This window comes from Paroedura picta, chromosome 3 (genome assembly GCF_049243985.1).
Source record: "Paroedura picta isolate Pp20150507F chromosome 3, Ppicta_v3.0, whole genome shotgun sequence".
Lineage (NCBI taxonomy): Eukaryota > Metazoa > Chordata > Lepidosauria > Squamata > Gekkonidae > Paroedura > Paroedura picta.
In genome coordinates this window covers 85,241,895-85,268,119 of record NC_135371.1, presented here as the reverse complement: position 1 = coordinate 85,268,119, position 26,225 = coordinate 85,241,895, and the positions used below count along the sequence as shown (strand labels likewise).

Sequence of the window (26,225 nt, the reverse complement as noted above, 5' to 3'; positions counted from 1 at the left end):
TAGGGAGTTCCAGAAGAACATCTACTTCTGCTTCATTGACTATGCTAAAGCCTTTGATTGTGTGGAGCACAACAAATTGTGGCAAGTTCTTAAAGAGATGGGAATACCAGAGCATCTTATCTGTCTCTTGAAAAAACTATATGCAGGTCAAGAAGCAACAGTGAGAACCGGGCATGGAATCACTGATTGGTTCAAAATTGAGAAAGGAGTTCGGCAAGGCTGTATACTGTCGTCTTGCCTATTTAACTTGCTTGCAGATCACATCATGAGAAAGGCGGGGTTAGATGAGTCACAAATTGGGATCAAGATTGAAGGGCGAAATTTCAACCTCAGATATGCAGATACTACAGTAATGGCAGAAAGCGAAGAGGAACTAAAGAGCCTTTTGATGCGGGTGAAGGAGGAGAGTGCAAAAGTTGGCTTGAAACTCAAGATCAAGAAAATTATTATTATTATTATTATTATTATTATTTAATTTTTAGACCGCCCTTCTCCCAATAGGTCTCAGGGCGGTTAACAACATAAATAGTTAAAACACAATAAAATCCCCATAAAAACCCCAATTAAAAGTTACATATAACATATCACATAACATATAGCGGCAGTGGTCACAATTCTGATCTTAGTTCAGCCTGGTGGAGAGAATAATGTTCAGAAGAGGGTGGCACCAATACAATACATCTAACCATGATCTCGGTGTTAGAGATCTCAATATTGGAGGGGATCCTCTGATGGATTAGTGGGAGAGCTGCCCTGGCCTCAACCATATGCCTGGCGGAAGAGCTCCGTCTTACAGGCCCTGCGGAAAGCTGGTAGATCCTGCAGGGCCCTTAGCTCTTCTGGGAGCTCGTTCCACCAGGTTGGGGCCAGGACTGAAAAGGCCCTGGCTTGGGCCGAGGCCAGGCGAACATCCCGTGGGCCCGGGACAACCAGTAAATTCATACCCGCAGAGCGAAGTGCACTGCGGGGGGCATAAGCAACCAAGCGGTCCCGCAGGTAGACGGGACCCAGGCCGCGTATAGCCTTAAAGGTCAATACCAATACCTTTTTTTTTTTTTTTAATTCAGTTTTTATTATTATTTGTTCTTATAAAAAGCATTTACAGAAAAGCAAAGAACAAAAACAGAAAAGCAAAAGACAAAAAAAAAAAAAAAAAAAGTGACCAGCTGATAGGTGTCATCAATACACGTATATCATACTTGATATAGTCTGATATTATCTTAAGAGATATATAGTTAATTCCCATTACATATTGGTCCTACTCTAACAGTTACTGCTGTCTTTCTTAAGGAAGTCCAAATAATCACTCCACTGTTCATCATATTCTTCCGGAGATCTCTTCTTAACCATGTTGGTGAGTCTTGCCATTTTTGCTAAGTCCGCTAATTTATCAAGCCATGTAGAAATAGTTGGAGTCTCAGTCGCCTTCCAGTGCTTCGCCCACACCAACCGTGCCGCCGTAGTTGCATGGAAGAAGAAGATTCTAGAAGAAGTAGGTAAAGCACTTGGGTGGAAGCTTAGCAGCATAGATTCAGGCTTCATTGGGTATCGCATTTTAAATATTTCCTGTAACACCATATGTATTTTAGCCCAATACTTTTTTGCTTTTTCACAATTCCACCACATGTGATAAAAAGAACCTACTGCTTTATGACATTTCCAACATTTATTATCAAACCTATCTGAGATTTTTGCAATGACCTTTGGAGTAATATACCATCTATAAAACATCTTATACCAATTTTCCCTTAAAATTTGGCTGTTGGTTTGTTTAGGAATTTTGATCCAAACTCGCTCCCATTCCTCCATACCAATTATGGAGCCCAGGTTTTGCATCCATTTAATCATACAGTTCTTTACTTGTTCTGACTCAGTCTCGTATTTCAAAAGAAGTTTATAGATCTGGCCCTGTAGGTGTGGTTTTTTGAGCAATAACATGTTTTCAAAATCACTAAGAGGTGAATTTTTGTCCACTCGAATCTCAAAGTCTGTTTTTAGTCTGGCTTTCAGTTGGTTATACTCCATCCATTGTAGCTCATATCCTTCTTTGTTTAATTCTTGCAGACTCTTGAGCTCACCTGTTCTCGTTAACAAGTCTTTGTACATTGGGCATGTTATTCTTCTTTGCTGTTGTCTAGAAAAATACGCCTCTATTGGTGATTTCAGTAAATATGATGAGGAGCAGAGTCTTGTTTTGTATTTATTCCAGATCTTTAGTAGGGATCTTGTCCAAAAGCTGACCTTAGGTTTTTCCTTTCCTTTTGTTTTCAAAGAGGGCCAGAGCATTTCATGGAAGCTTTGCTTACTATCTGCCTTTTCCAACACCAAATCTCTTGTCATTGGATCAATTATCCAGTCTGCCACTGCTGTCATTGTTGCCGCATGTAGGTATAATTTTAGATTTGGGACGCCCTGTCCCCCTCTCTTCTTGTCATCTTGTAGAATTCTAAAGGCAATTCTTGGCCTCTTGTAGTTCCAAATGAACTTATTTATTTCAGACTGCCATTTATTTACCACAGAGTCATTAATATCTATTGGCAGAGTTTGAAAGAGGAAGTTAAATTTTGGTAATATTGACATTTTTACTGTGGCCATTCTTGCTGACCACGAAAGGTTCAAGCTGTTCCACTTCTTAATGTCCTGTTGGATTTGTGACCAGAGCTCCCCGTAGTTGTTAGCAAACAAGGTATCAGAGCGATTTCCAATTTGGACTCCTAGATATTTGACCTTTTTAGGGTTGATCTCACACCTTAGTGCCCTTTTGACTATCTCTATGTTCAAATCTGATATGCCAAATAGCATAATCTTGGTTTTAGAGAGATTTATCTTATATCCAGAGTGTTTCCCAAAAGTGTTTATCTCTTCAAACAACAATTCTAAAGTGGTGCTTGGATTAGTTAATACACAAACAACATCATCAGCATAGCTTTTAAGTTTAAATTCTTCTCCCGCAATCATAAGTCCCGAGAGCTTTGCGTTTGCTCGAATTTTACGAGCTAGTGACTCCAATACCAGGTTAAATAGTAGGGGGGATAGCGGACATCCTTGTCTAGTTCCCTTCCCAATTTGAATAGGGTCTTTAGTTAACATTCCATTAACCAAGATTCTTGCCTCTTGCTTTGAGTATACATGCTTGATTAGGTTCCAAAAATTGTCCCCACATTTTAGTTGGGTAAGCGTGGCCAGTAGGAACTTCCATTGCACCTTGTCAAAAGCTTTTTCAGCGTCCAAAAACACAAAAGCTGCTTGAATTCCTTTAGTGCGGACCACCTCCATTGCATTAAGGACAAATCTGACGTTGTTTTTCATGTACCTTTTGGGCATGAATCCTGTTTGATCTGGATGGATGATTTCATTAAGGCATTTCTTCAGTCTTTCTGCTAAAGCCTTTGCAAAAATTTTGTAGTCCACATTAAGTAGTGATATTGGTCTATAAGCATTTGGCGATAGTGAGTCCATACCTTCTTTATGTATGAGTGTTATCGACGCTTGCTGCCACGATTTGGGGAGTGATTTTCCAGAATTGTCCACTACCTCATTCACCATCTGTGTCAGGACTGGTAGTAATATATGATTTAATTTCTTATAATAAGTTGCGGAGAGGCCATCTGGGCCTGGGGCCTTATTTAATTTCATAGCTGTTACCGCTTCGGCCAGTTCCTGAGCTGAGAATCTCTGATTTAATATCTTTCGTTGCTCATCTGTGAAGGTTAAGGATGGGGTACCTCCAAGATATTCCATGCTGTCAGGTACAGTTTCTTCGTCTGTTTGGTATAGATTTTGGAAAAAGGTTGAGAGACATTGTTGTATTTCCTGATCTGTACGAAAGTGGTTGTCTCCATATTTAAGGCTGGATATAACACTTTTGTTATGATTTCTTTTTAGTTTATATGCCAGCCATCTTCCAGGTTTGTCAGCATGTTCAAAATTCTTTTGTTTTATCCAATCCAGTTTTTTCCTCATATCTTCGGTTTCCAATGCATCTCTTTTTAGTCTTAAGAGCGTTATTTGTTTGGCTGTCTTCTTAGACAGATGGGCTTGGTGCTGGATTTCTAATTGTCTGATTGACCAGACAATTTCGTTCAGCTCTTTTTCTTTCTTTTTCCTTTTGGCGGTGTTCAGGCTTATCAATCTTCCTCTTATGTACGCTTTACTCGTATCCCAGACCGTAGATAATGGAATCTCTTTTGTGCAGTTAAGTTTGAAAAATTCTTTTAAGTCAGCTTCGCACAGATTCAAATTCTCTTTGTCTTCTAGGATGTATTCATTCATTCTCCATCTTCGCATACCAGCTCTGCAGAAGGAAAATTCTGCCCATATTGGGTTGTGATCTGCAAAGGTGTTGGGGAGAATTTCCATATTTGTCACTTTTGGTAATAACGATTTTGAGCACCAGCATTGGTCTATTCTGGAGTATGAGGAGTGTCGAGAAGAATAGAAGGTATACTGTTTGCTTTTGGGGTGGAGTTCTCTCCAGAGATCTATTAATGAATTGAGATGGATATTGCGTTTGGCCGATTTCGGAAAATGTGCTCCCTGTCGGTTATGTGATTTGTCCAGCGATGGGTTCATTACTGCATTAAAGTCTCCGATTATGATCCACTGTTCAGTAATAGTTTCTGTGTGCTTCTGAAAGAATTCTTCAAAAAACTTGTCCTTCGCATTGTTGGGAGCATATATGTTTGTCAATGTATATTTCTGACCATCTGGTAGTTGTATTTCAAGTGTCAAAAATCGGCCGTCATTATCTTGGATTTTCTGCTCAACCTTAATGTTGGGGTTCGCAATGTAAATAATCACCCCTCTTTTTTTCACTGTGGCAGAGGCTGCAAATTCTCTTCCTAGTTTTCTTGTTGACAATATATTTAGATTTTTTTTTCTCACATGTGTTTCCTGTATACAGTAGATATCTGCTCTCAATTTTTTCAGTTGATTGAAAAATTTGGTGCGTTTGGCCGGTGAATTCAAGCCATTAGCGTTTACGGATAGCACCTTTAGCTTCTCCATTTTTCCGTGTTGGGGCGGTTGCTCCTTGTTCTGCTTGAGAAGGGGTGGCTTGTGTTCCCGTTGCTTGTGTTAGGTAGGATGATCTAACGTCACAGAGTTGAACTAATCGACGCGTAGTTTCCGCTCTTGTTGGGGAGGTCCTAGGTGATCCTGCCCCTGAAGTGCCTTGAGATAAGTTGTCAGCAAGCTCTTGAGCCTGTTGGAGTGTTCGGATAGTTTTTCTTCCCGATGGTAATATCACTTCCAGGGCGAATGGGATTCTCCAGAAGTATCTTATCTCTTTGGCAATTAGGATCTGTCTCAAAAAATGAAATTGTGCTCTTTTCCGTAGTGTGTCTGCTGGCAGATCTTGAAAGATTTGTATTTCTTGGCCTGCCAATTTCAATGGCGTCTCCCGATGCTTTTGGAACAAGTTATTTCTTACTACTTTGCTATCAAAACTTACAAGAATATCTCTTGGTTGTTTCTTGCGTACGGCAGCCTTCGAGTATACTCTATATACTTTGTCAATCCGGATTTCTTCCTCCTCCAGGTACTCTTCAAGGCTTTCGGTAATTTCCTTCCTCAGGTCTGTTTTCCCAAATTCTTCCGATACGCCTTTAAATTTCACGTTCCTGGCTTTAGATTCTACTTCCAGGACTTCAAACTTGTCATCTGCTACTTTTTCCCGCTCCTGCTGATTGTCTTCCACACGTTGGATTCTCGTTTGGTGTGTTGCCAGCTGGTTTATATTTTTGCCTACTACTTTCTCCAGACCATCAATTCTGTCTGAAAGTTCTTTCTTAATGTCTTGCACCTCCTTATCAACCTTTTTAACTGCTTCTAGTATTTCTGAGTTAGCCTTACATAATAGGCGGTACATCTGTGCATTGGTTAGGTTTTCAATATCACTTTCCTTCTCTTCTGCTTCTGTTCCCCCAATCTGTTTCTTTTTTTTTTCTGCTTCTGCCTCCTTTCTTGCTTCAGCCATCTCCTTTTTCCTCTTCCAAAAATTGGTTATAGTGACTTCTGATTTAGGGGATCTGATTTGCTTTGGGCGAGGTCTTAATCTGTCTGTCATCAAAAAAAATTTTTTTTGTTTTGTTTTGCTCAAAACCAACACTATAGTTTGACTTTATGACCGCTTTCACAATGCCAGTACAGTAATTAGAGTTTTAAATACAGAGTTAATATATGTTGCTATTACTTCTTCAACTTTAGGTGCTTGCTTTATCACCTTACAATAGTCATTGAGCCAATACTCTAACAGAATGACAACCTGAACATTCACACTCTCTGTTAATCTATTATCTGTGCAATACTAATTTTTTATGTCAATATAATGGGCCTAGATCGTTGATTTCTTCCAACCTGGTTGGTGGGGCTGGCTCTCTCTTTAGATCCTGCAGATAAAAGAACAAAACAACAAAAAAGCATTGGAGGAAAGAGGGGGGGGATAAGGGGGGATAGAAAGATATGTCCTTCCAGAATCAGCTATAGCTCCAAAAATAACTTGTAAAGGGGTGTTGAAATTTTTTTTTAAAAAAAAAGAAGAGCCGTTGTAGAAATAATAACCACAAATAAACAGGAACTTTGTCTCAAAACAAAAGCCAAAAAGTGTTACGAAAGGTGAGGGGGGGCCAGGGCTATAAAAATATCAATGGAAGTGTATATAGAAAATGTCCCCCCCCCAAAAAAAAAATAAAAAATAAAAAGCCACCAGAAGAGAGGAAAAAAAAAGAAAAAAGCAAAATCGGCAAATTATAATCCACTCAGGCAGGCGCAAGTTAGACGTCTAAAATGGGTCCTTCCTCCGTTGCAATCTTCGTTAACTCCACTGCGTACATCCACCGCAAATCCCAAACAGGCGTCTCGCGAGAGTTGGGAAGCCTGGTAGTTATCAACCAAGCGATCTCCGTGAATTGTAAACAATTCCTGCCGCTTTCTCTGTCGGTAAGGATTTAAGCTTTTCCTTCTCTCTGTTCTGCCCAGTGAATTTCGCTAATTTCCCTCCCGTCTGTGAAGAGCATTTCCATGCAAATTGATTAGATGAGGGGGGAGGGAGGGGGTGTTAGGCTAATGCCTAGCTTTGAAGCAATAGAGCAGACAGAGAAACTCACAGTCTTTATGCTGATGATTCCGTTCCGTTCCTTTTGTCAGTCGAGAGGTGGAGAGAGTCAGCAGGAGAGATGCAGAATTTCATACAGCTGGTCGTCTCAAGCTTAGAGATTTACTTTCAGTTTTGGCTATCGTCTGGCTGCTGTCTGGCTGCTGTCTGGGCCTCTGACACAAACTGCGGAGATCCGGAGAAATTATTCTCCACGGATCTGTAGGACCCTCTGGGTGCCGTTCCCGGCTCCCGGGGCGACCACGAGCAAGGTTTGCGCACCTCGCTCAAGTCTGACAGGAGTTGCTGCCCCTGCCCCTCAGTTAGGTCTGAGAGACCATAAGATATGGTCTGCTACAGCGCCATCTTTCCGGAGCCTTCGTCAATACCAATACCTTGAATCTGATTCGGAAACAGTGCAGATGACGAAGCACCGGCTGAATGTGGGCCCTCAAAGGTGTTCTAGTGAGGACCCTGGCAGCCGCATTTTGGACCAGCTGTAACTTCCAAGTCAAAGACAAGGGAAGGCCCGCGTAGAGCGAGTTACAGAAGTCTAATCTGGAAGTGACCGTTGCATGGATCACTGTGGCCAGGTGTTCCGAGGACAGGTAGGGCGCTAGTAGCCGGGCTTGGCGAAGATGGAAAAATGCCGTCCAAGCTACATTGGTGACCTGAGGCTCCATAGAGAGGGAGGCATCAAATGTCACTCCCAAATTCCTGGCAACTGGTGCAGGTGTTAATTGCACCCCGTTCAGGCATGGGAGGCGCGCTTCCTGGTCCTGCCCTCTTCTGCCCAGCCACAGGACCTCCGTCTTGGAGGGGTTGAGTTTCAGGCGACTCTGCCTGAGCCATCCAGCTACCGCTTCCAAACAGCTGGCAAATGTATCCGGGGTGGAGCCCAGCCGGCCATTAGGAAGTAGAGCTGGGTGTCATCCGCATATTGGTGGCAACCCAGCCCATAGCCCCAGACCAGCTGGGCTAGAGGGCACATATAGATGTTAAAAAAAAAGTGTGGGAGAGAGTATCGCCCCCTGCGGAACCCCACAAGGGAGCTCACAAGGGCTCGACATACTCTCCCCCATCGCAACCCTCTGCGTCCGGTTCTGGAGGAAGGACACCAGCCATTGAAGCGCAGTCCCCCTTATTCCAGCTCCGGCGAGGCAGTGTACCAATAACTCGTGGTCGACCACATCAAATGCGGCCGACAGGTCTAGAAGCATGCGAATGGCGGAGCCGCCCCGATCCAGCTGGCGCCGGATATCATCCATGAGGGCGACCAGCACAGTCTCCACCCCGTGGCCAGGGCGGAAGCCAGACTGATATGGGTCGAGGGCCGAAGTTTCATCAAAGAAACCTAGGAGTTGGTCCGCTGCGGCCCGCTCTATCACCTTACCCAGAAACGCAAAATGCGAAACTGGGCGGTAACTGGCGGGGTTCCGCGGGTCCAATGATGGCTTTTTCAGTAAGGGGCGTACCACTGCTTCCTTGAGCCCCTTGGGAAACTCTCCAGATGTTAAGGAGACATTGACAATCTCCCTCAAGGGGCCTCCTATCCGCTGGTCGCCCGATTTGAGCAACCAGGACGGACAGGGATCCAAGGGGCAAGTGGTCGCCCTCACTGAACCCAGTAACTTGTCCACTTCGGTTACAGAGAGCCGCCTGAAGCCATCAAACACTAACCCCCTTGACGGCCACGGAGCTTCCAGTTCACTAACTGTATCAATCGTGGCAGGTAGGTCACGGCGGAGCGACAGGACTTTGTCCGCAAAATAGCTCGATAATGCCACACAGCTCAATTCCAATTCCCTTATCGTTTGTCGCCCTTCTTCCAGGGCGGCAAGTGATCTAATTACCTTAAATAATTGTGCTGGGCGAGAGCTTGCGGATGCGATTTCTGCGGCGTAGAAGTCTCGTTTCGCCGCTTTCACCGCATTCTCATACGCCTTCATAAGCGTGCGATGAGATGTCTTTGTAGCTTCGTCACGAGTCTTCCTCCACACTCGCTCAAGCCGTCTCACTTCCTTCTTCCTCTCCCGAAGCTCCTGGGAATACCATGGAGCCTGTTTGAGGCGAAGGCGGAGAGGGCGCCTAGGAGCAATCTTGTCAATGGCGGCCGTAAGGCGGGACTGCCAGTCGTCCACCAAGGCCGTCAACGAGGTGCCGGAGGGCATCGGGTCCCGCAGGGCATTCAGGAATCTCTCAGATTCCATGAGTCTCCGCGGGCAGACTAGAATACGTCCGTCACCCAAACGGAGAGGGGGTGGTATCCTCAGTCGAGCCTTCAGGGCATGGTGGTCTGACCATGGAACGATGTTATTCGCCACCAGATCTACCGCTACACCTGCACCAAAGATCAAATCGAGGGTGTGACCAGCCTGATGGGTGGGACCAGCAACAATCTGCGAGAACCCTAGTGTCTCCATGGCTGACACTAGATCCAGGCCAAGTCCTGAAGACGGCGCATCCGCATGAACGTTGAAGTCCCCCAAAACTAAAAGTTTTGGGCACTGCAACGTCCAGGCAGCCACCGCCTCCAGCAGGCCTAGCAGGGAATCGGGCGGGGCAGTGGGTGATCGATACACCAACCAGATCGCCACGTTCTCAACCGATTCCCACCCAAGACCGACACAATCCCCGGAATCGTTGGCGCAGGGAGAGCCCTGAAGGAGAAGGTCTCTCTGACCAGAATTGCCACCCCCCCTCCCCTCCCATGGAGCCAGGGTTGATGCAGGACGGGTTGAACCCAGGCAGTGCCAGATCTTTCAAGGCGACGGTCTCGCCTTCACGCACCCAGCTTTCCGTCACGCAATTAAGATCATGGCATCCGGCCTTCTCAATTCCTGGCAAATAGAGGGTGGCCGCCATGGCTGGGGCTCCTCCTTGACGTGGTACTGTGCAGCTGCTGCTCTCAGCGCCCTTCCAGCGGGCGGTGGGAAGTCAGGGGCTCAGTCAGTGGCATCCGTCGGTAAAAGACTACCCCCCCCCTGGGCCTCAGTAAAATTGTCAAGCGTTGACCGGTCCCCGGTGATAAAAAGGTTGGGGACCACTGTGGTAGAGGACAGGAAGACCTGGAGGATCATTGTCACGATGGGTCGGACGCAACTTCGCACCTGATGACAACTGATGGGCAGTCAAGCTGAGTGATGGCAGAACGGGAGTAACATCGAATCCCCACTAATAACTGAGTAATGGGGTACTGCACCAAATGAGCTGAGCTGACTTTGAGGGGAGACCTATGAATTACAAGACTCCTGGAACTGCAGACTCCTAGAAGAGAATGGAAACCCTTTGAGGTGCACGGTTAAAATATGACAACCTTGAAAGCGGTGAGGAGGCCAGGACATATGAGCTATAAATGGCAAGGGATGGTTTCAGATTTCTCATCCTTGCTGTTTGGATCCTCAAAGCTCTGATGGATTTCACTTCTCTGTTCTGCCAGTAGAATCCTTGATTTTTGCATCCTCTTCTGGTCCTCCCACTGAATTCTGTCCATCAAATGTACACATTTGTTAGCACATCAGTGTTGTACAATATGCACACATTATAAATGGCATGAGTCATACCTATAATGCCGTATGAGCATAAATATAAGGACCAGCATCACATACTAAACAGCAGAAAGCAGAGAAATAAATTGTTGACAACAATGTAAAGAAATAAAAATGTAAGAGAATACCTGCTCACTAGTACAAATAGTTCATTTTTATTGGTTGTAGTGCCTAATGACCTTTTGATATTTTACTAGATATCCCATTTGGCATAGGGTCAACAGAATATATGAAGTATATTTATACTGATTATTAGTAATTAACTCCCTATCTCATTTGCTACAGAGATGTTCTCTTCTACTGTTGCCACAAAGATCAGAGTTCATAAGACACAGTTCATTATCAGCCAGAAAGAAGTTGAAATCCTTACTAGGTTTCATAGTTACATTCAGTTGCAGACATGAATTCTTTATAGACCTTTGCCATTTTACATAGGAATCTGAGTAGCTTTCTGTGTATTTAGTAAACTTTAGTTCCAACATCCAGAAGAGCCTCTTTTGAATCCAAATTACATGTTCAAAAATGTATGGATTCAATTTATGGATTACTGGGAATAGCCCTGACACTTTGGCCAGTTATAATTCTCTCAGGGCTCTCTCAGCCCCCCCTACCTCACAGGGTGTCTGTTGTGGTGAGAGAAAAGGAAGGTGATTGTAAGCTGCTTTGAGATTCCTTCAGGTAGTAAAATGGTGAGGTACAAAAAAAACTAGCTCTTCTTCTACATGTTTCTTACCTCCACCATATTATTCTTACCGCAACCCTTGAGGTAAATTAGACAAACATTGACTGAGCCAAAGTCACCCCATGGATGCATGGCTGAATAGGGATTTTATTCTGGCCTCTCCAGATCTAGTCTGCTACTCCACAATGGCTGAATATAACTTCTATCTAAGATATTCACACAAAGTTAGCCTGGATAATGGAATGTACTGATTATGAATATTCACAGGCACAGGAGAGATGGAACTGCATCATGTTAGAGAATTCTGCATACTAAGAAACAAGTTTAAGTAGAGTTTATTTCACTGTAGATTGAAACACACTGTGAACTACAAATGAATTCAGTAGAAGTGAATTAACAGCCCTTAGTGTAATGCTTAATAAGGGGAAACCAGGTGGTTCAAAGATGACTGCTGAAGGGAACACAAAAGGAATCTTTTTGTGCAGAAATGCAGTTCAGCTAATTATAGTGAGGTGGTTTTATCAAACTGCTCAAGTCTATAAAAGGTTATGTTAATTTTTAGGAAGGAGTTGAATGTTTCAGTGGTGCTATCTGATCTCTAACCCAAAAGAATAAAAAAAGGGCAATAGCAGCCTGCCATTGAAACAAGCCAAGAGTAGAAATGCCATATGCAAACCAGGGCCTGAGGATTTCCCAAACGGCAATTTTGTTCCTGCAGGGTGCCTCCAACAGTTACCAGCACAGTGAAGACAACAGCTGTGTAGTGTACTCTCATGGAAGAACTCTGATGGCTGGCTGCTCTCCTTTTCCCACATTTAATGGCAGTCAGTGTGCCAAAGTGACATTCTGTACCTATTGCCTAAAAGTGGTACTTGTTGAGTTGTTCAAGAACAAAGTATTTCAGGGGAATAAACCTTTTGAAACTCTCCAGGAGTTAGGGCAGAAAATGGCCCAGAATCAATTTATTTTAAGTCCCAGCATATCAGTAAAACATCCTTTCATTGTAAAACATCTATGAAGTACAATGTTGCAAATTTCTACATGTGATTAAGACTGAAACAGCTTCTGGAATTCAACACAGGGCTCTATGATGCAGTGATAATGCAGTAACCTCCATTGTCAAACACTGAAACGTAAAATGGTCAATGCACAATTTTCATTGGGGCGTTTGGAGAAAGCAAAACATTGTGTATTTCGTAACAGCATGGTAGGGATGAGCTGATATGATTTTGGATATGGATATGGATAAAGCTGATATGATTTTGGATATGGATAAAGCAATTGATTGACTGGCTGATATGCAACAAGCTGAAACATTGTATTTAACATTGTATTTACATAAATTTAATTATTTATGTTAAATAATTGTATTTAACAGATGTTTTAAATGTTAAATAATATTTTAATAATTCTATTTTAATAATAGTTCTGTGTAATTGTACACTTATAACCACTTTTGAAGGACTATGCCAACTTCATTTTGAGAAACAGCGGGGGTGGGAGGAAATTATGTATTGTATGTGACAAATAATTGTATTTATCCTAATTTCACTTAAACTATATGAGACCAGTGAAGTATAGCAAACAGCAGTAGACTGGGGCCAGGAGACCAAGGTTCAGATCTGACTCGCTGGGTGACCTTGGACAAGTGACTTTCTCTCAGCCTAACAAACCACACATGGCAGTTTTGAGGATCAAAATGGAAACCTATCCTTGCCAGTTTCCTTGAAGGAAGGCCAGGATAAAAATGCTTAAGAACAGAAGAACCTGCTGGATCAAACCATGGTCCATTACCATTATAGATTAGCAACACAGCACACACCGGCTAACCAGTTGCCCTCAAGGGCCAAACCGACAGGAAATAGAGGCCAAGGTCCTTCCCAGCTGCTGCCCCCCCAGCACTGCTTTTCCAAATGGAGGCTCCATCCATTCACCATGACTAGTAATCACTGATGGGTTTCTCCTCCATGAATCTGTCCAGCCCACTAGACAAGGATGCTGGAAAATCTGTTACCAAAACTCCAGTTTGGTTTTGATCACTAAATAGGAGTCTGCTGCAGGATTGCAACCTAAGGGAGTAAGACAAGTGAACAATTTGTTTTTACCCTTGCCATTTTCTTGACTTCATACAGAGAGAACTTTTTGTCAAGTGTCAAGCTTGTGTATGTGTATGAGTTTGAGAAAATGGAACATGTGGAAAATTCCTCCCTCACCCATACCCCAGTCCTAACTCTATTACTTTAAAAGTAGGGTTGCCAACCCCCAGGTGGTGGCCGGGGGCCTCCTGGAATTACAACTGATCTCCAGGAAATCAGTTCACCTGGACAATATGGCCGCTTTGGAAAGTGGACTCTATGGGATTATACCCCATTGAAGTCCCTCCCATCTCCAAACCCTACCCTGCTCAGGCTCCTAAAATCTCCAAACATTTCCCAACCTAGAACTGGAAATCCTATTTAAAACATTTATAAGTTTGCTTTTCTCCCAGGCAACTGGGTCTCAGGCAACAAATTAAATGCAAGATAAATTACAAAAAGTTTAAGTTATCAAGCTATTCAAATTGACAGTACCACCCTTATAAATAAGGAGACCCTCAGCCATTTAGAACCAACAGACTACAAAAACCATCAAGAGACTGCAAAAGTCTCTGCTGAACCTGAAGCCCTTATGATGCTTCTTCCTAATTTCTTCCAGGAGGCTGTTCCAAAGAGCTGTAGCAGCTACAAAGAAAATTCATGCATGGATCAGTTGCGGAACATGCTCTCATGGGGGTTAGGATAACCCAGAGATGGTGCTTTGCTGAACAAAGCAACGTAATTCCTCAGCTGCTATTTCACAGATCTTGAAGATCACAGATCTGTGCCTGGCATTCTAATATGAATTCAAACATCAGAATGCCAGCCACAGAACTTCAAGATTCTCTTGGTTAGAAGCAGTTATTTTAGTCAGACTCAAAACAGTTTCATTCGCACTAGTTGGCAATCTGTCCCTCTTAATAAAACAGTAAGGGGTGTTGGGGTGGGCTCAGTCCGAGATGGAGGGGGTCAACAATTGGCCCCTTGGCCCTGGACTGACAAGCGGGGGGGGGGGGCAATCGGAAGGCATAAAGTGCCTTCCGATTGGCCCCTCACCAGGACAGACCAAAATTCCATCCAGTCAGCCCAGCCAGGGGCAATATGGAGATATGGCTGCCAGTCTGCTCCTGACCACCACAAGGAGAGGAGGTCAGTAGGGCTGCCAAGGGGGATGAGAACAGAGGCTTGGACAGGCTGTGCCAGCCCTTTTCGCCCCAAGGCTGCCCTAACTGTCATGTCCAACTGTGAATAGCCTCAGAACCCTGACAAAGCTGGCAGGAGGCTGCAGAGTGCTCCCCCTCCCTTCATGCCTGCTGCGAAGGAGCCTCTGGCAGGCCCTGACTGAGCGGAGGGAGGCGTTTCTAAGAGCAACGCAGGGGAGCCCGAGGGCATTCCTTTTGAGGGAGGGGGACTTTCCCCTTCTGCCAAACAGCTGGCTGACAGGGAGGCCACAGAAAAGCCCCTTCTCACTTAAAATACTGCTCTGGCTGGGGGTTAGACACAGCTAAGCCATGTGTCTTTCTTCTTTGCAACTCTGCAGATTTGAGATCACTGCACAGCGTTATTCTGCAGACAAAACTAGTTCTTTTGTCTCCTGTTCATCTGCATAACAACCCTGTGCAGTAGGCCTCAAGTCTTTCAATTCAACAACAACCTGTGTGGGAAGCCTTAAATGTTTCTTCTCTACCACAACTCTGTCCAAAGTATTCCTTTCTGCCTGGGGAGCTGATCTTTATACTCTGCAGGTGAGCTGTAATTCCAGGAGCTTTCCAGGTCCCACCTGGAGGTTGGCTACCCCTGGGTTGGAAATATTCCTGGAGGTTTGGAGGTCATCCAGCCTTCAAAGGAGCCATTTTTGCCTGCAGTTGGGAGTGGTGCTATGGTGCTATGGGCTGTGGCCAGCCCTTACCAGCAACTGTTTGTATTCTGGAACGTAGACAGGCAGACCAGCTTCAGTCCTGTGAGTCTGGAAAGTGCAGGAAGATCTAAATAAATATTTACAGCCTGAAACTGTAAATAGTGAACAAGTACATGACTGGAGACACATGGGAGCTGACTTGACTTTTTCCAACCTTGGCCTAGCAAATAAAAAACCTTACTAAGGTCAAGACTGCTGTGCACAGAGAGTCTTCCTCTTAGGGTTGCCAGCTTCCCTGTGAGGCTCGCTACCCCACCTCCCTCATGGGGAGTCTGCTATGGATAGAAAAAGGGAAGACGATTGGAAAATGTTTTGAGACACCTGAGGCCTGCTGGGTGACTGCGGCCCATTCCCAGTTCTCTCAAACCTCTTACAGCCCCACATACCTCACAGGTTGACTATTGTGGGGAGACAAATGGAAAAGGTGCTTGTAAACTGCTTTGAGATTCCTTTGGGTAGTAAACAACAGGATACAAAAATCCGTTCTTCTAAGGAGCAACCATGAAAGAAGCATATGGGCACATAACATTTTATCAACAGTGAAAAAATGGAGAAGAAGGAACAGGGTGGACACCTGTGTACTGTGACTACCCCATGTGTATTAGGACAGATGGGCATTTTGGTGTTTGTGGCCTAATTAACACAAGAAGGGAAATTACACAGAACTGGGGGGGAATTGGTTGCCATGTAATCTTCCCCTAAGAAGAGTCTCCAGTCTGATTTTCCCTTCACATATCTCAAGACATGGCTCTGGAAAGCTCATCTATAACCACTATGCCACAATTCCCAAAGGTCAGTCCTCTCCCACACTCAACGAACATTCCACACCACAGGTTATTGACACCCATATCTCTACACCCATGCCCTCATTTGCCACCACGCCACCACAACTTCCCACACAACACATACATTCAACCCCATGCCCTTACAGACTGGACAATTCCTTCCCTTCCTCTTCCCACTGCCAAGCTCTAACGCCCATTGTACTCTTGGATACAATGGGCTTTGTCCCTAGTATGCCATAAAACATGGAAGACACTCTTGCCTAGCCTTGTTCTTTACCATTGAGAAGCCCCTAAAACATTCTTCAGGCTTAGAGAAACCCCAGGAGTGGCATTATCATGCCAAATATGACCCTTCCCCTTTCCCACCCACTCTAGTCCCATCATGTTCCATTTTGGGAGGGGGTGGGTGGGTCAACATGACTATATATGGTCATATCACACGATAAATGTTTAACAAATTTTAAAAATATATTAAAGAATTAACTTCTACCCAGCCAGGGGCAATCAAGAAACATGAAACCCTGGCTGAGAAAGCCTGCTCTTGCTCGTGAAGACATATGCCAATATCTATAGAATTGCCCTGTAAACTCCTGCAGGACTGTTCACTGGTTCGAGACCAACACAACACACCTGAAACAGCACAACACCAAAGGTCAGAATTTACAAGAATATGGAGAACATGACACAATATTACATTTCTATGCCCTTCCCACGCACCTTATTAATTTGAGCCTTTTCAGTCATTATGTTTTGAGTACTTGTACCTTGCATACCAGGACACCATGTTACAGAGTCATAGAATCATAGAATAATAGAGTTGGAAGGGACCTCATGGGTCATTTACTCCAACCCCCTGCACTATGCAGGACACTCACAACCCTATCACTCATCTACTGTAACCTGCCACCCCTTTGCCTTCACAGAATCAGTCTCTCCGTCAGATGGCTATCTAGCCTCTGTTTAAAAATTTCCAAAGATAGAGAATCCACCACCTCCTGAGGAAGCCAGTTCCACTGAGAAACCGCTCTGTCAGGAATGTCTTCCGAATGTTTAGATATAATTTTTTTGGAATTAATTTCATCCCATTCGTTCTGGTCTGTCCCTCTGGGGCAAGAGAGAACAATTCTGCTCCATCCTCCATATGGCACCCTTTTAAATACTTGAAGATGGTTCTAAACAGACCAAGCTCCCCCAACCTTTCTTCATATGTCTTGGTCTCCAAACCCCTCACCATCTTTGTTGCCCTTTGTTAACATCCATCTTCAATTGGGGTGCCCAAAACTGAACACAGTACTCCAAGTGAGGCTGAACCAGAGCAGAGTAAAGTGGTACCATCACCTCCCGTGATCTGGACATGATGCTCCGTTTGATACAGCCCAAAATCCCATTTGCCTTTTTAGCCACTGAGTCACACCGCTGACTCATGTTCAATGTATGGTCTACTAAGACTCCTATATCCTTTTCGCACATGCTACTGCCAAGACAAGTCTCCCCCATCTTATATTTGTGTATTTGGTTTTTCCTACCTGACTGGGGAAGGCACTGGCAAACCACCCAGTCTGAGTCTGCCATGAAAACGCTAGAGGGTGTCACCCCAAGAGTCAGACATGACCCGGTGCTTGCACAGGGGATACCTTTACCTTTACCTAAATGCAGAACTTGACATTTGTCCTTATTGAACTTCATTTTACTCAGTTTAACCCACTTCTTGAGCCTATCAAGATCATCCTGTATTCTGATGCTGTCTTCAATTGTGTTTGCTACCCCTCCCAGTTTAGTATCATCTGCAAATGTAATAAGTATCCCCTCTAATCCCTCATCCAAGATTCATCCAAAATGTACAGTTGCTATATTGTATGTTATATGTGGCACACATTTTTCCCATTCCTATATGTTCAATGAAAAATTCAGGCTTGTTATGAGTAAAGATTTGTGTATATTGAAGTTTGAAAATATGCACAATTTTGTGTTCCCACAACATAGTGACAGCATGTACCAGATAGTATGCCTCATGCTCCCTCAGCCCAAGAGGTCTACTGTTGCTAGGGCCAGATGTTCATAATCATTGGCTTGAAATCACACTATTATGCTAGAAACCATGAAGATCACACTGGACTAACTAATTCAAATATGTGCTGTATTAAAGACTTTGAACAGTGTGAATTCAAATCCAAATATAATGTCTGTGCATATCCTTAATGGCATGGAATATGGAGAAACCAAAGACAGTAGGGGTTAAATAGTTTAATATGACAAGGAAGAGTTCTCTCCCCTCCTTTCCATGGAGGTTGGCATAAATTGTGCACACTGAAAAAGACATATTTTTGTATACTACGAACTGCTGCCCAAGTGTAAACAACAGCTGTCCAAGTGTAAACACAGACACAATAATAGGTAGGGTGCATTGTAATCCCTGAAATGCTAATATAACACTGTCAAAAATTCTATTCCTTTTCAGCCATGTAAGAAGAGGGCTGCTGCAAGAATAAGCAAAGCACAAAAGAGCAAACATAAGCAGAATAGGAACAGAAGAAGATTTAGTGCCAAATAAGCAGACAGTTATGCTCAAAAAGCTCAGGGCATCGATGCCCCCTCCCCCATTAGAAACTGTGTGTATTAAGATGACGATGCTGCTGCTAATAATAATAATTTAAGCATACAATACTCCTCGTTTTTAAAGGGATAACATCTGAATTCAAGAATGGCTGGAGAAATGAAGAAATCTTCTGTAGTGTCCTTTACAACTCTTTGAAACGTTAGGTTTTAAGTATATTTGATTTTTGTTGTAAATAACAATACCATCCCAAGCAAATTAACACTCCTCAATCCACTTAGAACAGCACTATCAATAAAGAATTTGGAAAATAATTTTAGCATAGATAGCCATGCAAGAAATTTAAGATTTATAGATATACTAGTGGCAAAGCCCGCTCCTAAGAACGTACTTTGGAAGCGTCACACCCGGGGCGGCAGCAAGGCCTTTGCAGGCCTTTGGGAAGTGCTCCCTTACCCCCCCTCAGCCGGATGGCTTCCCAAAGCCCTAGAAAGCACACCCGGGGACTATGTGAGGCCTTTGTAGGCCTTTGGGAAGCGCTTCCACCCCCCCCGGCCGGGCCTCTTACCTGGGGACCTACACGTGGAGCGGAGGAGTGACCGACTGGCTGACTGTAGCAGCCAGGCATGTCTGTGAGGCAAGGGGTGAGGGCTTGGTGAAGGAGGGTGGGAGCTGTAGGGGCAGGGCCAATCAGGGTGCAGCTGGTTGTGCCCTGATTGGCCCTGGAGAGGCCAGACAGTCTGTCCCCCAAGGCTGTTTCATAATTATTAAGAGGCACCAAATGGATAAGATTGCTCCCAAAGAGTGACTCAGGTCATATCGGGCTGCTCCTCAAAACCCCAAAACAGGAAACCTGAGTCTATATTATAACTCCCCTATTACCATATGGTTGCAGATTATAGTGCTCAATAGCTCTTGATTATAATTCCTGCTATTTTAATTATTATTGATAACAGTTTTAATTATTATTCTTATAGTTGACTAGGGGCCAAGCCCACTGCATTCAGGAATACAACGGGCGCTAGGTTGGGGTTGGGGGGTGGAAGAACTCTGCGGATGTCCACTCCCTCCCCCCAGGACCTGGAAAGGCTGCAGGCTGGAGAACCCTGGGCAGGGAACTCACAGGCAGGGGCAGTTCTCATGTAGCAGAGATCTGCAGCCTCTGAACCTTGGAGGGAAGTAGACGGAGGGGGTGGTCATGGGTGGGGGAAAGTGACTGGTTGGCTGCTGGACAGACAGGCAATCCGGATGGAGGAGGAGGCACTAAGGGGTGGGACAGCCGCCTTGAGTGAACGTTAAGCCATGAGAGACGCTCCTCCTCCAAGGCCTTACCAGAAATATATTATGTGGAACAGATAGTGATATTGTTTTATATTCTAATCTGTATTTTTAAAACTGTTGTAAGCCACCACGAGCCAGCATTTGCTGGGAGTGGCGGGTTAAAAATTACAAGAAACAAAGTTTTTGTTAGAATTTCCCTTCCCTTTTCTTACTATACACAAGATGTTTCTTGCATGTTTACATTCATTAAAAAAAGCAAACAAACCCTGAAAGCGTATTGGGCACAATCCAGCTCAAAGTCCCTTTCTTTCCTATTAAAATTAACACATAAAATGCCTAACCGTGGGGGGAACCATGGCCATTACTTTTACTTCCTAAACTGCTGCAGCATGCTGCTGACAAAGATGAACCACAGAAACAGTTCCACTTGCAGTCTAACTGTAGTGGCTGCCCGTTTGCAGCCCATTTAGGGGTTGTTTTATCCTTAGGGTGAGTTGATATTGGCATTTTCATCTCTTTCTCTCTTGCTCTTGTGGCTTTCTGCAAGCTATACAACACTGAATTATTCCAGAAGAGTAGGAATGGGCATGAACTGGCTCATGAGCCAAAAACTGGGCCAAACTTGAGACAGCTCAGTGCTCAGGAAAGATGCACTCCTTCAACATTTACCAAACTTTGACCTCATTGGCTCTTCAGAACTGTTTGGGTTCAGCGGACTCAGCCGCTGGGCTGAGGGGGGGGGGGAGCCTGAGGCAGCTGTGCCAGCAGAAATGTCCCCCTGGGTGGCATGTCACCACCATATTTAATGGTTTTACTCCCACTCCTTGAAGTGGGGGAAAAGGCTCCCCAACACTTTGAAGGGGGAGGGAGCAAAACAGTGGTCTAAACTAATCCCCTTCCCAGGTGATCTCACCCCCTTTCTACTGGCCGCAGTTTGCCATAGCCAGGAGAAAGGGAGGTGTTTCTTCCTAGGTGTTTCCCACCCCCATCCTAGCCACGGCTTGCCATGGCCTGGAAAAAGAAAGAAGGAAAGCCTCTTCCTGAGTAATTCCCACTGAGCCAACCGGGAACAGCAGGCTATCCTCCTCCTAACTGTGGCCAGGAAAAATGGGGAAAGAAAGTTCCTTCCTAGGAGACCCCCTCCCTCCCTAAGTACAGCCACATCCAGAACTTGCTGGACTGATTTGGTCTTGGTCCAGTTCAATTTGGGAAAATATCCATGGGCTGCCTTTTTTGTTCTGTGCCCATCTCTACTCAAGCGGGCTTTTCTATATAGGCAGTATAATTACATTATACAAAATGACCCCACCATTCAGCAATTATGTTTAAATTGCTGCCAGCCATTTAAACCTTTGGATATGCTGCCTGTTGCTTCATGGAGAGGAAGGAACATTTCAGCCCCTGCTTTCGGTAGCCCAGCTGTCTCAGGTTCCCTCCTGCAGCCCATTTAAAGGGGCAGCATGAAGGAGCCCTAGGCAGCTGAGCCCATGGAGAGAGACCAAACAACTCTCAAGAACTGAACCCAACAGGACAATGTTAGGTAAATGTCTGGGGAGCACCTCTTCTCTAACCATCACTTCCTAAACCCCAAACTGGCCCAAGCTCAGCCCAAGTTTTACCTCATGAGATGGTTCATGCCCATTCCTACCCCCAACAGGGCAAATTGATCCAATAAGTGGTAGAATTGATACAGGTATTTGGCCTAGGAAGAAGCAAAGTGTTGCATCTCACTTTGTAGCAAGGAACTGAATTTATGACAAAGTGCATTTTTAAGTACAATTTGTCTATCACCTCCTTCCCTAACAAAGAACATTCCAGTCCTTTAAAAAGAAATTACAGACATCATCTTTAATTCTCTGAAGAATTGTGTGAGTCTTGGGAGAGCCTGCTTGTAGTGAATATTTATATAGTTCTGCACTGCTGCATTAAAACTGCCAGTTTAAATGATTGTTAAATGCAGCAGTGCATGTTTGGTTAACTGAAGATATTTTTTACAGCTCTAGTTCCTGAAAAGCTGCATTAACTTTATCAGAGATCCAATGGGCAGAAAAGAACCTAAAACCACATTCCACCAGGGGTGATGTTGGAACTGCAGCAAGGAACTTCTTAACCATTGTCCATAGCACAGGAGAGTGATCAGAATTTTCCTTCTGTACCCAAAACTCTTGGTAAAATTTCTTAAACTTTGGTCTCAGCTCAATGTCATTTTGTAGCCAATTAGTTTTTCCACTACCCCAATTTCCTCAGTATCTGAAAATGATCTGGGATTTCCATCAAAATAACATGTGTTTACATGTTAAACTGGTTCTAAAATAATTTTTGAAAGGTTAGCCAGGTTTTTATTGTAAAAATGTAGAAGTTAAGATGAAAAAATAGGGTGTTTGAGGGGAGGCCGGAGTGGTGGCACGGAGGCAGCGATGGGGTGTTGGGAGCGGGAGAGGTGACGGCCATTTCCCCTCCATCCTCGCAACATGATAGCTCCATGGAGTGCCATGGAGGCTTTGGGAGCGGGGGGAGGCTTTGGCCATCCCTCCCTCCTTTTTCTCTTTTATTTTGTGCGTGAGTCTTTTTTTCCCCTTGTTTTTTTTCCCCGCATTCCCGCAGCCCGCCATGTGCAGTAGCTGAACAGATGGCAGTGAGGAGGGCGAAGTGGCTGTCTCCGTGCCAAGAGCCCCTCAGAAACCCGGTAGGCAAGGGGAGGTGGGGTGGTCCCTATGTCCCTGGGAGATATTAGCGGCTATGGCGGGCAGCACAGGTCAAAACAGCTGCCTCACCCCCAGCAAACCCCGCAATTACCAAGCAAGGTGCGCAAGGGATTCAGGCATACGATGACAACGGTGGCTGCAGAAGCATGACTCCGAGGAGCAGCCAACACCAGGGAGCTCTCCTGGCAGCATGAGGGTAGGAGAGCGACGGACTGGTTGGCCTGGCATTCACAGGCCTGCTAGTAGCCAAAGGCGCACATCACAGCACCTGCAGCCCCTCCAGGACATCCCACTGGTGGAGTGTCGACGCTGTTTTACAGCCCTTCTCCCTCTGTTTAACCTCTAAGTGTGGCGCAGAGTGATGGTCAGTGGCACTGTCATGTGTCGTCCTGTGTTCGAAGTGTGTGAGTCAAGGGACATGCGGCTGGCAAGGGAGGGTAGGATGCTGTAGGATGCTGGCCATATTCCAACCCTGGACATGCTCCACCCCCGGCCAGCTTCACAAATATTAAGAGTAACCATGGCTAAGGATGTTTTTAATTTTATTATTGGAACTCTGTCAGGCCCCTCCTGTGGCTCTGGGTCCGTCCCTTCGTCGCCCGACCTCTGAACCCCTTTCCCCGGGGCAGGACCTGCGGGTCCCTCCAGACAGGTGGTTGTGAGGGGTTATTTAACTTGTATGTAGAGGACATCATGAGAAACAACAACAACAACTACCTTGCAATGCAAATTTAATACGGCTACATAATGGAATACTATTACTCCATCCTTACTTATGCCATCACTACCCATTTCAAAACAATTGCCTATGTTGAAAGTATGTGACCCAGCACAAAAGCTGGGCCCACACATACCACACCTACACACAAGTTTTGCACTCTCCTCCTTCACCTGCATCAAGAGTCTCTTTAGTTCCTCTTCGCTTTCTGCCATTACAGTAGTATCATCTGCATATCTGAGGTTGTTGATATTTCTCCCTGCAATCTTGATCCCAATTTGTGACTCATCTAACCCTGCCTTTCTCATGATGTGCTCTGCATGCAAGTTAAATAGGCAAGACGACAGTATACAGCTTTGCCGAACTCCTTTCTCAATTTTGAACCCATCAGTGATTCCATGCCCGGTTCTCACTGTTGCTTCTTGACCTGCATATAGTTTTTTCAAGAGACAGATAAGATGCTCTGGTATTCCCATCTCTTTAAGAACTTGCCACAATTTGTTGTGCTCCACACAATCAAACGCTTTAGCATAGTCAATGAAGCAGACGTAAATGTTCTTCTGTAACTCCCTAGCTTTTTCCATGATCCAGCGTATGGTGGCAATTTGGTATCTAGTTCTTCTGTCTCTTCAAAATCCTGCCTGTACTTCTGGAAGTTCTCGGTCCACATATTGCTGGAGCCTAGCTTGTAGGATTTTGAGCGTAGCTTTCCCAGCATGAGAAATGAGTGCAATGGTGCGGTAGTTTGAACATTCTTTGGCATTGCCCTTCTTTGGGAATGGAATGTAAACTGACCTTTTCCCATCCTGTGGCCACTGTTGAGTTTTCCAAATTTGCTGGCATATTGAGAGTAGCACTTTTACTGCATCATCTTTTAAGATTTTGAATAGTTCAACTGGAATGCTGTCACCTCCACTAGCTTTATTGTTGCTCGGGCTTTCTAAGGCCCATTTGACTTCACATTCCAGGATGTCTGGCTCCAGGTCATTCAGTGGGTGTATATTTCTCTTTCTCCCTTGTCCTTCACTTCACTTCTCTCCTCAGCTATTTGTAAAGCAATTTGTAAATGATAACTGTCTGTATTTTAGAGATTCAGTACACTACTGTAAAGTTGACAACATCATAAAAAGTTTGTTGTTGTTGTTAGGTGTGAAGTCGTGTCCAACCCATCGTGATCCTATGGACAATGATCCTCCAGGCCTTCCTATCCGCTACCATTCCCCGGAGTCCATTTAAGCTCACACCGACTGGTTCAGTGACTCCATCCAGCTGCCACTTTTCACAGCATTCCCATCTCCCCCAAGACAACTGGGCTGTGGAAACATCCTGAAGCATTATGATGAACTCCTTAGCTTCACGTAAATATAATGATTTATTCCAGTTTTGTTCTACCAGAGAAGAGGTGGACTAGTGTTAACAGTGGGTATTGTTTAGATCAGTGGTTCCCAACCTTTTTATCACCGGGGACCGGTCACCATTTGACAATTTTACTGAGGCCCAGAGGGGGGGTAGTCTTTTGCCCAAGGTTGTTGCCACCGGCATCTGATCCCCTGCTCCGCTTGCTTTCCCACTGGCGCCCCTGACTTCCCACCGCCCGCTGGGCAGCGCTGCTAGCAGCAGCTGTGCAGTGCCACACCGAGGGGGAGCCCCAGCGATGGTGGCTGCCAGAGAGCACCAAATGTGAGCCGGCGGCAGAATGGCAGGGCAGCCCCCGAGGCAGCAGCCAGGAAAGAGGATGAGGATGAGCCATGGCCCGGTACCAACTGATCCACAGAGACCGGTCCCCGGGACGGGGGTTGGGGACCACTGGTTTAGATGGTTTTTTTCTTGTATTCTGCATTTACTGTAAGCAAGTGTTAATGTAGAATTTATGACATGCTTTAGAACACCAGTAAAGAAATAAAATGTAAATGTTATTTGTCTTAGATTTCCAGTTTCTCTGATGTGTGCAGCTCAATCTAAGAATCTTTATTCAGAAGTAAAATGACCATTGGATACTCACCGAGAAGGGTCCTTCTCCTCGTAGGTCAGGAGGACAGCTTGGTGGGTGATTTCTCATCTCTCTTTGAGGGAGGCAGGTCAAAGGAAAACTTCCTGTCTCCCTGTTGGGAAACGCCCTCCTCTTGCCAGTCAGATTCTTCCCGAGATCTCTCCCTGAAAAACCCTGTCCATCTGGAAATTAAACTTGGTTAAGATAAGGAGAGGACACAAAAGGCAAAAAGAAGACGGTACAGGAAGTCTTCCGCATCTAATGTTTAATAAGAAACACTTGTCAACGTCTCCAACATGAAACACCCCCTTTACTTTCTTTTCTTCTTCTTTCTTTTAATGCCACAGGAAGCGAAGAACCAAACAGGTAACAACCCTGCTTTAACTGATTGCCTGCAAGGAGAAGACCCTCCTCAAGATAAAAAGAGCTCTGGCTAGAAAGAAACTGGGAGGGACAAGCTGTCCTCCTGACCTACGAGAAGGACCCTTCTCGGTGAGTATCCAATGGTAATTCTCCCTCTAGGTCAGGAGGACAGCTTGGTGGGACGTACAAGAGCAGTCCCCAACTGGGAGGGATAAGGAACCCTCTAGCCAGAGTCAGTTACCCACTGTAGAACCTTATGGCCAAAATCCGATTCTGCAACCTCCGAGGCATCTATCATATAGTGCCTGACAAAGGTGGAAGGGGTGGCCCAAGTGGCTGCCCTACAGACCTGTTTCACCAGAGTTCTGTTGGAAAAAGCAGCAGAGGCAGCTGCACTTTTGAGGGAATGAGCTGTGATGTCCTCCAGCACCATCTTGCCCTCCATTCTATGGGCCTCTACAAAGCAGGATTGGATGGACTTGCTAATAGCAACCTTAGACATGGCCAGGCCTG

General features: G+C 44.9%; 1 protein-coding gene and 1 long non-coding RNA gene across 2 annotated transcripts in view; both read right to left on the bottom strand.

Moving 5' to 3' along the window:
* The window catches only part of LOC143832367 (uncharacterized), a 97,896-nt gene that overhangs the window by 64,803 nt on the left and 6,868 nt on the right, over window positions 1-26,225 (bottom strand). The window lies entirely within an intron of this gene.
* LOC143832365 (uncharacterized) lies at window positions 543-24,514 on the bottom strand. The gene is made up of 2 exons (XM_077326668.1): window positions 7,489-24,514; window positions 543-1,044 (listed from the first exon to the last, which is right to left on the bottom strand). The coding sequence occupies exon 1, from the start codon at window positions 9,514-9,516 to the stop codon at window positions 8,092-8,094; it is 1,425 nt and encodes a 474-aa protein (XP_077182783.1). The 5' UTR covers window positions 9,517-24,514; the 3' UTR covers window positions 543-1,044; window positions 7,489-8,091.